Genomic DNA, 16,159 nt, shown 5'->3' with positions numbered 1-16,159 from the left:
GGTTTGCCTGAGCGATACTTTTTGTGAAGGTTACAAGTGTTACTGCCTGACCCCTGTACCTATTCACCCAGCTTTCCTAACTTCTGCTGTTCTGACTTCGACTGGTTCCTTGACCACAATTTGCCTTTGCCTACCTCTCTGTTTTTTGCATGAACTGCATCTGTTTTGACCTCAGGTTGTTTTATCGACTACATCTCTGGCTGACCCTCCGGTCATGTAGATGGGCCGCACCTAGGTATGGGACGATGAATTGGGACCAGCAGCCTTTCACAAACAGCTCAAGTACAGGTTGTAATTAAAGGGGTATTCCAGGACTTTACTGATGACCTATCGTCAGGATAGGTCATCACTCCGCTACTCGGGATCCCTGCCGAACAGCTGACTATTTGGCCCACTGTCAGTGAAAAGGGCTTGATGCCATTATGGCTGGTCAGCACCAGAAGTGTAATAGCCAACTTCACTCCTATTGAAATCAATGAGAGCCCTTTATTCCATTACACTTCTGGCTCCTCATTGTGGTCAGGGTTGGACGTCTGGTCCTGACCTCATTAAGGAGCCAGAAGTGTAATAGGAGACATCCATTAAATTCTTCAAAATTTTGATTGCAATACTTAGGGACCCACAATATGGTAAACTGCGTACAGCTGAAACCCTGTTGCCTGCTGCGCAGGTTTTAGGGCAGACTTTGTCAATAATACTCCCTTTTTGGCCATTGACCTCTGTAGGTGGGCAGGGTTTGACTGCATGTAGTTACCGCATTGTGTAACTGCACCCATATTGTAGGCACATTATTATCAATCCAATACAAAATATGTGGCCAATCATGGGATTGTTTCTCACATTTCCTTTCACCTCAGGAGACTAATAAAAAGCAAAATAAAGTCTCAGATCTAGGAAAATATTTAAAGGGGTTTTCCAGGAAAATGCTATTGATGACTTATCCTTAGGGTAGGTCTTCAATAGTTGATCGGCTGGGGTCCGTCATTCGGAACTCCAGATAACCAGCTGAACAAGTGGCCACTGTCAGCACCATAATACTCACAGGGGTCAGAGCGGAAGCTGCTGCTCCAACCCCGGTATACTGGTCAGCACCTGTAATCGCAGGTATGGTCAATGGAAGCTGTGCCTGCAGTCACAAACACTGGCCACTACTCCAAAGTCAGAGCAGCAGCTTCCACTCCGACTCCTGTGTATTGCGGCGCTGACAGCAGGCGCCCAATCTGCTGTGGTGCCAAGTGACAGACCCCAATCTATCAACTATTGATGACCTATCCTGAGGATAAGTCATCCATAGTATTTTCCAGGGAAATCCCTTTAAATTGGTCAGATTCTTAACCTTCCAACAAAATGTCAGAGTTAATGGGTACTCCCAAAAACCGTAAGATAATATCTGTCTTCAATGTACCACATTTAGAGGCTTCTAAATAAATTAAATATAAAATATTAAAATTAAATATTTCTAGTAGGCTCCCTTAGTGAAAGAAAGCATTAAGAGCTCATTTATGTCACGGTCGGGCTAGTTTCACACGGGCGATCACGATTTCACCGCGGCAAAATCGCACTTTTTTCCCACTATTTTTCTTGCGCGTTTTTGCAGCGATTTGTTGGTAAAACTCAATAGGACTTTCGAATGTTAAAATCGCAGCGCAAGTTTCTTATGTTGGGATGCGATAAGAAGGAGTGTCCGTTTTGTCGCCCGTATGAAACCAGCCTTAGGGTTTCCGTTTTCGTATTCTGTCATGGGAGAAGGAAAACAGAAAGCCCTTTCTATCACAAGACTGAAACAAATGGACCTGAGTAGACCACATTGACTTTAATGGAGTTCGTCTGTCTTTCATTGGGCTCTCCAGCATGCCGTGCTATTTCATCCGAGATTTTAACAGAAATTCGCAATGGAGACTCCTACAAAGACCTCCGGAAGTGTGAACAAGCCCTAACTTACACGTCCTACAAATCCTGTGTATCCCCATACTAGATCATTATACTGGGATTTCTCCTACTACTTCTTCTCTTTGCACCCGCTCATCTCTAAAGATTCGGGGGCCGGCGGGGGGCGGGAAGCGGCGGGGAGAGCGGGGAGGAACGGAGGGAGATCTCTCTCTCCCTCTCTCCCCCCCCCCCCCGCTCCCCACCGCAACTCGCCTGTCACCCGCGCCGGCCCCCAAATCTTTAGAGACGAGCGGGGAGTATACTCGCTCATCTCTAATTATTGCACATGGTGATGATTTAATGTAGTCTACTACAAAAGATTTTGTTTTCCCGGTCATCTGCTATTGCAGTCAACAATGTCTTTCTAACAGTTCTTTGGAGGTCCCAGCAGTAGGTTTCCCACAGTCTGGTGGTCTTAATGAGTCATCTACACATTTATGGTCTACCTTTGAATAGTCATTCGCTTTTCTGTATTATTTTCAAAATTGAAACTGCAATGGCCAACTGGAAACAATTATCAGCCCTAGTATTAAGCATAAAATGTATTGTATCATTTCAGGAATGGCGATCATTATGAGGGAAACTGGGTCCTGGACCAACGTCAAGGACATGGTGTTCTGCACTGTGTAGATGGAAGCATTTATGAGGTACAGAAACACAATATTACATTTCTGCACTCTCGACCTTCCCAAATATCCATTTCAATTCTTTGTATTCCCTCTTATATCATTCTATCATCGCTCTGCGTAACTTTCAGTTACAGTTGAAAAATGAGCCTAGCTGAACATAAATGTACTGTACGCAAGTACAGGGTGTCTCAAACGTTTGGAAACACCCATATAGGATGAAAAAGGTTTGGCAGATGGTGATAAAAGTGTACATAGAAGCTACAGGGGAAGGGGGAAACCTGTTAGGTTATGTCACCAACATGACGGCCATTTTGAATACCATGAGCTTGCATTCAACTCTAATTTTTCCAATGGGAAGGTACGTGTGTGATATATCAAACTGGCAAGGAATCTCACCAGTTGCCAGATTTCTGGCCAAATCTGCCTCATCACTGAACAGCATCTTATAGGGAAAACAAGAGTTTATCTGAAGTTGCTCCGACATCCATTCTGCAAATTCTATCCAACATTCTGGGTCGTGCACCTTCAGGTGTAGCAGTATCTGCAATTTGTAAGGATGCCATCTATGTATAGACAAAATTCACTGCGTGGGGGCACAGCTTCCCCCACATTCTTGAAACGGACGATGAGCATTGTTGACCCCATCACACCTCTTATCTGTTTATTCGCAAACACGGCTGGTCATCCATTCACACAGCTTTACGTAATATATACATAGACAGAGGTGTAACTTGAAGCTTCTGGGCCCCGATGCAAAACCTGTAACAGGGCCCCCAACTATAATGCTCTTTTCATAGTACTGGGTTCCCTATATGGAGAAGAGAGGCCTTATGGGCCCCCTTAGGCTCCTGGGCTCGGGTGCAACCGCATCCCCTGCACCCTCTATAGTTACGCCCCTGTGTATGTATATGTGTGTGTGTATATATATATATATATATATATATATGTGTGTGTGTGTGTGTGTGTGTGTGTGTGTATATATATATATATATATATATATATATATGTGTGTGTGTGTATGTATGTGTATATATATATATATATATATATATATATATATATATTATCCTATGTGTATACTGATAGTCTGTAAGCTCATTCGAACAGGGCCCTCATCTTTATTGTTCAAGATGCACATTGATTTATTACTGGATGTTATAACCTATTTTGTATATGCTTTCCTAAGTTTATAAAGCACTGCGGAATATGTTGGAGCTATATAAATAAACATTGTTATTAGGCAGAAGAGATCATACATATTTATTTACGGATGTTAATACTTAGTGGGGTCTCCTTTGGCACTAATGTCACCGGTAGACATGAGCGAACGTACTTTGTTTGGGTGTTTTTGCACTCGAGCAGCGGTGTGGTGGAGCGGGGGGGGGGGGGGGGGGGGAGCAGTGGGGAACAGGGGGGAGCTCTCTCTCTCCCCCCGGCGCCCCCCGAATCTTTTTGTCCGAGTAGTCAGTTACTCGGAAAAAGCGGTGCTCAAGTGCAAAAACACCCGAACCGAGTACGCTCGCTCATCTCTAGTCACCGGATATTCTCCGTGGTATACATTCTACTAACATCTAAAACACTTCAGCTGGTATTTCCCTCCATTCATCATGCAAACGTCTGGTGAGTTCTCTCAGAGATGATGCATCAGAAGAGATCAATTTTTTAAATCAGATACTTAGATGTATATAGTTTAAAAACCAAAATTAGAATATTGGACCATATATCAAATTTTTGTTTGACTATCTCAAAATGTACCTAATGAGTTGGATAGGTGCATGTACATTATCCTGCCAAAAATAATTGGACACCTGAGCAAGAATCAAAATGAGTATTTATTTACGTATGTTAATACTTAGTGGGGTTCCTTTGGCACTAATGACATTGGATATGCTCCGTGGCATACTTTCTATTAATATCTGATACACTTCAGCTGGTATTTCCCTCCATTCATCCTGCAAATGTCTGTTGAGTTCTCTCAAAGAAGATGCATCAGAAGAGATCAATTGTAGGATCCTGGCAGAAGAGATCAATTGTAGGATCCTGGCAGAAGAGATCAATTGTAGGATCCTGGAAGACAAGATCTGTTGAAGGTCCCTCTGTCAGGAATAAGATGCAGAGCTGCAATTAGACGACATTCATCTGTGTAATCAGAATAGTCTGAGGCCACAATGTGTCAGTAGACACGTGTTCTAAAGATATTAGTAATGTCATAATAGTTGAAGTCAATAATGGTAATACTTGAATTTCCCAGATGTTGGCATGCTCCGGGCTCCTCCAGCCAGGCTGTGTACGAGATGTCACCTTTGACGGGCTGTACATTGCTATGCCTAGAGGAGAAGACATCTGGAAAGGCACAGGACCATAGCGGATATTAGGGAAAGATCTATTATGTGCGCGTGGAGCTGCTTGTTGTAGCACTAAAATAACCCAAGACGAATTAGCAGAACAATACATTTATTCATGAAAACATACCACAGATGAATTAATGCAAACAATGAAATGTAAAGGAAAGATCTCTTTAGCCCCTGCATTTCTGTGGATACATACCCTGTTCCTTGGCCACCATTTTTTCCAGACTTCACCCCTCTGAATCTCTTCCTGCAGGGTCACCTACTTTTAGCCCTGTAAGCTAGGCTTATGTGCTGAAAGCAGGGAACCTGTGGAGTCCGGGAATGTGTGTTTTTATACTTATCTCCTCCATCGTTCGCCCTAGCTGGGCTACATGTAGAAAAAAACCCAAATACTCACCTAGCAGCCGGCATTCGGGTCCCTTGCGCTGGGCCTGTGGCACTCCTGCAGGCTTCTGTGTCCTCCTTCATGCCGACAGAGCAGTTTTTCCTGGTAGCGGGGCTTGAACACTCCGCTCCCAGCATGCTAATGCTCTGATTGGTTAATCCAGTGCGGCGTCAGCCAATGAAAGCCGGCACTGGATTAACCAATTATAGCCAATCCGTCTGCTAGGTGAGTATTATAAACCCCACCCCACACCCATCCTTTGCGAAAATAAGACACTGTGCCTAATTATAAAAATTAATATAAGACCGTGTCTTTTTTTTAGGGAAACACGGTACTAAACAGTCCTCCCATTCTAAAATTAGCTGACAGATTGCATTTAAGGCACGGTCTATAATGGATACCCAGCAGCGCCTCGTGTCAAACTGGTGAGGGGACTATGAGCAGCCCATGCAACGATGACCCAAGTAATGCCACATGCCATCCATTCGCCCATGCTCAACCATATTCATCGTTGTATGGCCACTGATATTTTGAACATATTTTGTAAAATAATAAATGTCACTTTTTGTTTCACGTCCTGCATTTGTCTTTTATCCTTTAGGCCCAATGTCCGCGGGCGGACTTGAATTGCAGAATCGCACGTATGATCTGCAGTACATGCTGCCCATAGGGAAACATGGGTGCCCGCTGCTGAATTAAAGCATGCAGATTTGTTTTGTGGACCTTTTGGTTCGGAAAACAAATTGCAGCGTGCTCCATTTCAGTGCGGTTCCTGCACGGATGGCTTCCATTGAAGTCAATGGAAGCCGTCCGATCTGCGGCCAGTCAGCAATTAAATTGCAGACGGGCCACAGATTCCGTGGGAAAGCAAGAGTTTAAAAGAAAAAAACTCCACTGCGTATGTGCGGCGCGCCTGCTGTGCCAGCGCTTCCACATCTTCAGTGAAGAAAATAGAATACCCGGTCGAGTCCACAGTGTCCTCGGTTGCAGACAGGGTCAGATTCCTCTGCATGCTCCCACATGCAGAATCCGATCCGCCCATGGACATGAGGTCTTACAATCAGAAATGATTTGTTTTGCTAATGTGTCCTAAATTGCTTCCCTTTTATTATTTTAGCGCTGGAACAAGCAGCTCCGCACACACACACCCTCTTCCAATGCTTTAATCCTCTTCCAATCCAATTTGTTTCCTGGTTTTCCTAGGGGGCTCACTCTTTTTCTGCCGTTATACAACAGTGCTATCTGCTGGCTAAAGCCAGTACTGCATGAGGTGACACGTTGGATAGGCTCCGACAGCAGAGAGGCTGGCAATATACAGTAAGAGAACCCCGACGGACGTCTTCCAACATCAGAGCTGTACAACCTTAAATCATAATGTCTTCAGATGTCAGACAGTGGATTGGAAAGGGTTAAACGTCTTTTTTTGCCCCTGGATGGGTATTTCTGTGGACCCCTGTATATCTTTAACCAGTCAGATTCCAACTGAAATGATGCCTCTGATTTGCTGACAAGCACAATCCTGTAATTCTGTCTTTGCACATGGCTCTCACTGTGTTTAGAGAACAGATATGATGTATCACAGTGCGCAGCATGAATAATGACTGTGATGCATCAATAATTTGGCTGATATAATGACCGTTTGGAGCAATATTTGCTGCATCTATAATAGCGATTGCTTCTCATTGATTGCATATCTCTTACATCAGTCATGAAACTTGTTAATGTTTCTTTAAGAGTTTTTCCTATGAGAAATGAATGGGATGATAAAGAAATAGCCTTAAATGTATATAGTTTTTTTTTTTAAAATCAGATACTTCGATGTATATAGTTTAAAGACCAAAGCTAGAATATTGGACCATTCATCAAATTTTTGTCTGACGATCTCAAATTTACCTAATGAGTTGTAGAGGTGCACATACACTATCCTATCAAGAGTCATTAAACACCTGAGCAAGAATTGAAAGTGGTATTTTTTTATGTATGTTAATACTTAGTACAGCCTTCTTTGGCCCTAATGACACCGAATTTGCTCTATGGCATACTATCTACTAACGTCTGATACACTTTAGCTGTTATTTCCATCCATTCACCCTGCAAAGCTCTGGTGAGTTCTCTCAAAGAAGATGCATCAGCTCGTCTACAGCGGTGCAAGGAGCGTCATAATTGGACAGTTGAGCAATGAAAAAATGTTCTATGGAGTGATGAATCACGATACTCCATCTTCATGTCAGATGGACGTACCTGGGTGTGGAGGATGATGGGGAACGCCTTTTGCCCAAGTCTGTTGTGCCAACAGTTAAGTATGGCGGAGGTTCTGTTATAGTCTGGGGATGTTGTTCGTGGCATGGTCTTGGTTGGTTGGTTATGGTAGCAAAAACGATGAACACAGAAGTATACCTTGCCATTCTAGATAATAATGTGCTGCTAGCAACGCGGTAATACTCCTGGGAATGGTCAGCAATACATCCAACAAGACAATGCGCCTTGTCACAGATTCAATGCTGATTTATGATGCTTTGAAGATATGGATGTTTCACAGTTGGACTGGCTGCACAGTCCCAATCTGAGTTCCATTTAACACCTTTGGGAAGAACTAGAATATCAGGTTCACATTTCTTGACAGTGTTCATCATCATTTTGAGAACTTGCCAAATATTTGCAGGATGAATGGAGGGAAATACCAGCTAAAATGTATCAGACATTAGCAGATTTGCCAAAGAGAGTATCTGTTGTAATTAGGGCCAAAGGAGGCCGCACGAAGTATTAACATATAGAAATAAATACTACTTTTGATTCTTACACAGATATCCAATTACTTTTGGTAGGATAGTGTACTTATAGAGTAGGGAATTGTCCCCAGTGAAACTCGAAAACTATATTCTCTCAAACAATATATATAGTGACTTCCATAGTGAACTGATTAACCTATCAATTAGTAGATTTATGGAGTGTGGAGAGAACTGGAGAACCCTCAGGAAATTCACACAAAGCATGGGATTACATGCAACTCCTTGTAGATGTTGCCTATGGTCAGATTAGCACCCAGAACCCCAGTGCTGCAACAACTGAGCCATAAAAGCGGCAAATCTAATTCCTGGTGACTGAGCCAAATAGCGAACTACAAGTTCCAATTACAGGCACCAGGCTGGAAACTGTGCTGCTGGTACAATTACTATGGCATTGGACATATCTGAAATGTATCACAGGTACACACTGTGGTTACTGTGCAGCGCATTGGGGCCATGGCGTCTTTTTTTTTTTACAAAAATAGAATACAAACTTTGAAAACAAAATGATCCTTTCTAATTCAATGAAATTGCGTTATTTTTTTTTATTGTTTTTTTATGCATTAATTATGTGCAACTAACATGGCGCTAGAATCAGGAGTGTAATTAAAGGCTCAGGGGCCTGGGTGCAAAAGTTCTGCTCGGGGCCCCTGCACCCCTCCTCCCATAAACCTACCTAAACAGTGCTGCATACAGCTGCGCAATTAATTTCCATACATGATCTAGCCCCTTGGCGTAATCTTTTCAAATATGACTCATTTCCTGCACTATATGAAAATTTGTTTGTAGCCCCTTAGGCCACTCTCTGACACACACACACCATTAGCACGGCGTCCAAAAATGCAGCTCGAAATTGTGGTAAAAATGCCACAATTACAAGCTGCGTTTTCTTAACCCCTTAGTGACAGAGCTTTTTTGCTTTTTTCCATTTTTGTTTTTTCCTACTCCCTTTTAAAAAATCGTAGCTCCTTTATTTATCCATTGACGTCGCTGTATGAGGGCTTGTTTTTTGCGGGACGAGTTCTATTTTTCAATGGCACTATTTATTGTACCATATAATTTACTGAAAAACTTTTAAAAAATTCTTAGCGGAGAGAAATGGAAAAAAACCCGACATTCCACCATCTTTCGGTGCGTCCTGTTTCTACGGCGCACAAACTGCAACAGAAACGACCTGATATTTTTATTCTATGGGTCAGTACGATTACTACGATACCAAACTTATATAGTTTTTTTTTTGCTGTAGTACTTGTATTTTTTTTTAAGATATTTAATTTTTTTCAATTATTTTCTGCGGTCATTTTGTGCGTGCAATAACTTTTTTATTTTTCCGTCCACGTAGTTGAGCAAGGGCTCAATTTTTGCGGGATGTCCTGTAGTTTCCGATAATATCAATTTGGAATACATACAACTTTTTGATCGCTTTTTATTGCATTTTTTCTGGAAGACAGGGTAACTAAAAAAGTGTATTTCTGGCAGTCTTTCTTTTTTTTTTTCGGACGATGTTCACCGTGCAGGAAAAATAATGCGCTACTTTGATAGATCGGACTTTTACGGACGTGGCGATATCAAATACATATTTTTATTTTATGATTTAGATTTTTTAATAATTGATATGGCAAAAGGGGGGTGATTTAAACTTTTATAATTTTTTTTTTTTTTTTACAATTTAAAAAACTTTATTGATCTTTTTTCTTACTTTACTTTGAAGTCCCCCTGGGGGACTTTAACATGCGATGCTTTGATCGCTCCTGCAGTATGACGGAATGCTATAGCATTACGTCATACTGCTTTTTTACAGGCAGTCTATCAAGCCACCCTGTGTGGATGGCTTGATAGGCAGTCTGCTAAGGCAGCCCTGGGGCCATTCATTAGGTCCCCAGCTGCCATGACACCTGCATGGCTCCCCCGATCTCACCGCAGGGGGGGGTGGCCGTGCGGGACCACCAAACAGCGTTCGGGGCATTTTGAGGGTTAATAGCCGCGATCGGCCGAACGGCCAAGCGCGGCTATTGCCCGCGGGTGTCAGCTGTTATAAACAGCTGATGCCCGCGCTGTATGGAGGGAGATAGCGGCGCTACCTCCCTCCATACACGTCCTGTGATAGCAGGACGTAGTTTTACGATAGCGCCATCACTAAGGGGTTAATGCATGTGTGAGAGTGGCATTAGGGTGGTTCATGTTTTTTATTGTACTTTTGAACCACAATAAAGAAGAAGGCATTAAAAAAACTGCATGCTTTATTCAAAAACCACATACATTTTTAAGAAACTGCATACACTATTAAAAACGACATATCTTTTTTTATTGTGTGCAATTATATACAGTATATATAGGGAGATTTATAACTTATACCAGTGATCGATAGATAGATAGACAGACAGACAGACAGATAGGTAATGGATGGATGGATATGAGAGAGAGATACATTCATACCCCTGCCGGACCACTTCTCTGTGTGAGGAGAGCAGCAGGGCAGGCAGATGTGGCTGCTGTACGCTGTGTCAGCAGTGTGATGACATAATCTTTCTGCTCTGCTCCACTACGTGCAGTGCGTCTGCCTCTCTTGTCCTCTTCTTCTTTGCTTCGGCTTTCTCTCAGGCTGGTCACACTGCCAGCTGCGTGATTTGGGCGATGCGGCCGACAGTGCGACCAGCTGGTAATGCACTAAATGTGCATTTGTATATGGCGGAGAGTGGCCTCTGGGCCCCCTCAGTGCAGGGGCCTGGTCACCATTGCGACCCCTGCCGGTACACATATGAATCAATTTTTACTCTGCACTACACGTGCGTTGCATCTTCTATGCTGTTCAATATAATGGTGTTCTCATTTAGCACAAAGGGCTTTTTTGGACCCATCAGGCTCCAGTGCCAGGTGGAACTGCAACCTTTGCACTCCTGTAATATCACTGTTTGGAGAGACATATTGATCTCTTTTTTTTCTCTTTTTAGGACCTATTCACTTTAGGCCATTGAATTAGACACTAATAGTACTGAATGTCTAGAAAGAATCCGGGTTTAAAGATACTGAATTTGAATTGCCATAAGCAAACCCTTTTGGTATTAATTCTAAATAAAATATAAACCTTACCTATATCTAAAAACCCAGTCTGCAAATGTCAGTTCATAAACATGGCAGTATCAAGACTGCTCCTATATAATATAATCCCCACAGGGATGAAGGAATCCTCTGCCATGGCTGTGGCAGAAGTCCAGGATGCTATCCTATTGCTTTTAACGGGGTCAGCGCTGCTGCAGCCCCATTTAAAGCAATAGGTTGTAGGCAATCCCAGCAGCGATGATTTTCGGGAAAGGGCTTGAAATATAAGCCCTTCTCTGAAAATCATCCCTAGCTGGTGAAAAAAATAAAAAAAATTATATACTTACCCATCCGCCGCTCAGGCGCGTCCTCTGGCTGGCTCCCCTGCACTGCTGTGAAGCTCTTTCAGCAGGTGGGGATTTAAAAATCCTTGCCTCCTGAATGGGCTGTGCTGACTGGCTAAGCGCTCCTCAGCCAATCCGCAATATACTCCCTATGCTTTCAATGGGGCTGGCGCTGCTGCTGCCGGCCCCATTGAAAGCAATTAGCGATATCACAGCGTTTTCTTTGCGCTGCGGGGCGTGTGTTTTCACTTGCTCTCACAGCGCAGGAAAAAAATGCTAGTGGGAAAAAGCCCTTGGTGTGGATTTTCCACGCCAAAATTTGTTGCAAATTCTGCATCAAAATCCACACTAGCTTTGGTGCATTTTTTTCCCCTTACTTTGGAAACTCTGCAGCAAATCCGCTATGTGTGACTGCACCCTAATACTCCTATCCATCAGCTATGTACTAAATGGCATCAAGTACAAGGATAGAACCCTTAGGCCTCATGTCCACGGGGAAAATCAGGCCCCCGCGGATTCTTCTAAAAGAAGAATTTACTCACCTGTCCGGACGCTGCAGACCTGCCCTCTGTCACGGCCGGATCTTCTTTCATCGGCCCGGCGCATGTGCTCGGCACGCCGGCAGTGTACCACGCACATGCGCCGGGCACTCCATTTTTTTTTTTAACTCCTGTGCTCCCGCGCGCGGAGAGCAGAAATTCAAGTGCGGGTGTACCGTGGATCTGGACGGCTTCCATAGGCTTCAATAGAAGCCTGCGGGAGCTGTCCCCGTGGGAGACCCGCACTAAAATGGAGCAAGCCGCGTTTTTTTCCCGCACACGCAATCCGCGCCTCAAGGGTAAAATTACATCCGCAGGTATTTAACTCCCTGCGGGTGTCCAATGCATCCCTATGGGGCAAGGATCTGCGTGCAGGAAAAACGCTGCAGATTTTAAATAATCTTTTTACCGTGGACACGAGGCCTTAATCAACGCCACACATGTATGACAGCAGATAGTGTAACCCATAAAGTGAATTCAGAGGGAGCACCTACTGACGTGATGTAGAACAGGCTCTGATGTGATTAGTGGGCTGAATATTGTGTGTACCTCTGCTTCCCCCTTCATTTCCTGCTTCCCCCTTCATTTCCAGCCAATTATATCGTCTTCTTTCCCCAATTTTTATTCTTCAGTGACATTCTAGGGAAAGTTTGATGTATGATGTTAGTGCAGTCAATTCGCCTAAGCAAATTTTCATAATGTGTAACAATCACTTTTCAGTAGACGGGAAAAGCTGCTATACTAAAATTGTTGTTAACCCTTCATACGAACTCCATGCAGCTGTTGTCCCTAGGCAGATAGGATTCTAGCACTGCAAGGCAACAGTGCTAATCACTGAGCCACCCTACTTTGCAGTACATTGGCTTCAGCATCTTTAGTCCACAGGTATCCAGAGATTGACCACATGGTGTCCAACCATCATCTGGTTTGATATCCTGAATTGCACTCAAGAGTCCCCCGTCTTATTTCCATACAGGGAAGCTCCAATCATGAAAGGGCCGGTTTCTCTAATAAAGCGGGCAATCAGTGAATGCTTTACATTTGCAAAAGCCGAGAAACTTACAAAGAAATTTCTTAAGTAGGTTCTATTGTTGTGTATGTGTGTCTGTATGCATACAGTTAGAGATGAGCGAGCGTACTCTTTCCGGGTGTTTTTGCACTCGAGCACCGCTTTTTCCGAGTAACTGACTGGACGAAAAGATTCGGGGGGCGCTGGGGGTGAGCGGGGAGTTGAAGAGGGGAGTGGGGGGGGGAGAGAAGGCTCCCCCCTGTTCCCCACTGCTACCCCCCGCTCCACCACGCCGCCTCCCGACCCCCGGCGCCCCCCGGATCTTTTCGTCCAAGTAGTCAGTTACTTGGAAAAAGCGGTGCCCGAGTGCAAAAACACCCGAAACGAGTACGCTCGCTCATCTCTACATACAGTATAAATATATATTAGTCTCAAAGCTCCTAAAGGGTTTTTTGACTCGTTTGGGAGTACTTTGCCAGGAAACCCCCTTACATGTCAAATAGTAATTTCTGGAACTTCAGCTGTTGGGCTAATGTTTTACAAATGCTCATCCATGTGAACCAGAAATGTATATTGGTCTCTGTGAATGAGCCCCAACAGAAGAGCCTATATAAGCACACCGCTCTCCGCCAACTATGCTATAGCGCCCCCTCCAGACTGGCGGTCAGTGAATTAATTTTTTTTCACAACTATGTTTTATTTTACGTCCATACGACTCCCAAGTTGTCTCGCTTTCTTTGCATGAGGCATTGTGACCTAGAAGCACTAGGTGGCAGTGTAGGCTTTCCTTACGGATTCGCTCTCCGCCGTTATATGTTAGCTTCTAGCTGAGCTCCCCGCTGGGCTGTAAATGTTTACCACTACAGTTACATTTTCAATAGAAATGTGCTTAAAGGTGGAACAATTTCTCACTGGGAACAATATCCAACAACACTGCCAACCAACAATGCTAAGTACTCAAGCAGATCCAAGGAAATGGTAGAGCGTGCACGGACGTCTTTTTAAAAAAAAATCCTTCTATAAATGCAGAAATAACAGTGTTCAAAAGAAAGAACAGTATTCAGCAGGAATAACCGTGTACATTTCATATGTAGTACGTCTTTTATGGCTTCTCATTGTCTCCACGTACCCTGCAGACACTTGTGGGCCATTACTGTTTGTAAAAATGTATTTCCACATCTATGTAGGACTTAGTTTTCGTAAGTCTCAGGATGACGTCCGCTCGTATATGATATGAATCCTGAAGGTGGAAGGGTGAGCAATAAAGTGTAAAGATTATGGCTCCTGGCTCATTGTATTGATGGAAGTGATTCTCGGTGGGCAGGAATAATGCTGGGTTTGACGATGTGATATAAGGAAACTTGGGGAAAAGTGCTTTATCGTCTGTGTCGTGAGGCTCAAGTCAATGCAAAAAAGAAAAAAAAACTTATTTATCACAGTTATTTAGAAGAAAAGTCGTAGACCCTGTATTATTACCGTCTGTGTATTGAGAGAGTTAAATCCGTACGCTCTTCTGCTGTGCTAACCTTCTAATTGCTCTGTCCCTTCCTATGGGATCTCCCAGTCGTCCCTATTATTTTCATTACGTACTATCCTGTCTTTACTAACATAATGGTATGAGTAGACAGGTCACCTCTGCCTCCCATAGGAGCAGGAGACTCAACTCCCACAATCTCATTGCAACCTGCAAATCTCCAGCTGTTGTGAAACTACGAGGGCGAGTCAAAAAGTATCCGCACTCCAGTTATATTAAAACTTCTGTTGGCCTCACTGTCTTATTAATATTTTGCAATCCAATTTTGGGTTCAGGGTTTCCTAGGGGGCTTTCTCTTTTTGCCATTTTACAATAGCACCATCTGCTGGCCGGAGCCAGTACTGAGGTATGGGACATGCTGGAGGGGCTCCCCGACAACAGAGTGGCCAGTAATATACAGTAAGAATACCCTCGGACATCGGAGCTGTACAGGCGTCAATCAGAATATCTTTAGATGTCAGAGAGTGGATTGTAAAGGGTTAATATTTTCCGTTGTAGGTTGCTGTCTCCCCAGTCACTACTGTGCAGGTTAGAATGTGTTACGTCAGTTAATTTTGTGACTGCAATGCTAGGAAAAAATGGCTGCTCCAGTTATGATTTGCACGAAAGAAGAGCAGCGTGCAGTGATTAATTTTTTTTTTATTTTTTGAGCCTGAGAGTAAAAAGCAGAATTTGGAATGGAAACATCCGCAGTCGCCGACCAAGTAGAAATTCAAAGGGCTGCTGTCATCTTACGGTTTTCTGGGATTCTCAAGGGCCAGTATTGGTACATTATCAGGTAAAACTTTGTTTTGCGATGTTAGAGCATCCTCCCTATAGTCCTGATCTTGCTCCATTGGACTATTACCTGTTTGGTCCCCTGAAAGAAGCCCTAAGAGGATGAAGATTCATGTCTGATGAAGGCAGCGGTGCATTCGTTGTTCGCAGCTCAGCCTAAAATATCTTCTAATGAGGGAATACGAAAGCTTGTTGACAGATGGACAACTTGTATTGAAAAGCAAAGTGAAAATAATATATTTTGTCTTTTCTGGAAGCTGATTAAAATAAATTTTGTATCTAGAGTGTGGATAATTTTTGACTCACCCTTATACAATTCCCAGCATGCATTCTTGGCTTGTTGTTGAAATAGCAAATACATGGCATAACAAGGGGCCCATAGCAAGTCTTGTGATGGGGTCCCACTCTAAGGGCTTATATTGTTTTCACGGACGGCCGATATACGCTTCCATCTGAGCAGTTCCCCCTTTCCCTCCCCCTCACCGACTCTCTGCCTCTCTCCTCCACTCAAGCTTTTGCAATGGGAGGGGGTGGGGGCAGAGCTAAGTTCCCGCCCCTCCCTGCCCCTTGTCTGCAGTCAGCAATGAGAGTGGGTGGAACAGAGCGGCACTGAGCTCCGCCCCCACCCCCACCCATTGCAAACTCTGGAGTGGAGGAGAGGGGCAGAGAGACGGTGAGGGGGAGGGAAAGGGGGGACTGCTCAGATGGAAGCGTATATCGGCCGGCCATATTTACATGGGTATTGTAACTTCTCAACCTGATCTTCCTCTGGAGGTACACATTTTTCACAACGTCAACCTCATGATTGCTTGGCTGCCGTTAACTCTTCTTTAGTGG

At 43.8% G+C, this 16,159-nt stretch overlaps 1 protein-coding gene across 2 annotated transcripts in view; it reads left to right on the top strand.

Annotated features, from left to right (window-relative positions):
• Positions 1 to 16,159, top strand: part of MORN1 (MORN repeat containing 1) — a 370,129-nt gene that overhangs the window by 36,229 nt on the left and 317,741 nt on the right. For both annotated transcript variants that reach the window (XM_066606845.1, XM_066606844.1), the window contains one exon: positions 2,489 to 2,576. In XM_066606845.1, coding sequence (XP_066462942.1) covers positions 2,489 to 2,576 — 88 coding nt within the window. The remainder of the gene's footprint in view (positions 1 to 2,488; positions 2,577 to 16,159) is intronic.

Source organism: Eleutherodactylus coqui, chromosome 6 (assembly GCF_035609145.1).
Source record: "Eleutherodactylus coqui strain aEleCoq1 chromosome 6, aEleCoq1.hap1, whole genome shotgun sequence".
NCBI classification, from domain to species: domain Eukaryota; kingdom Metazoa; phylum Chordata; class Amphibia; order Anura; family Eleutherodactylidae; genus Eleutherodactylus; species Eleutherodactylus coqui.
This window is presented reverse-complemented; position numbering and strand designations above follow the sequence as displayed.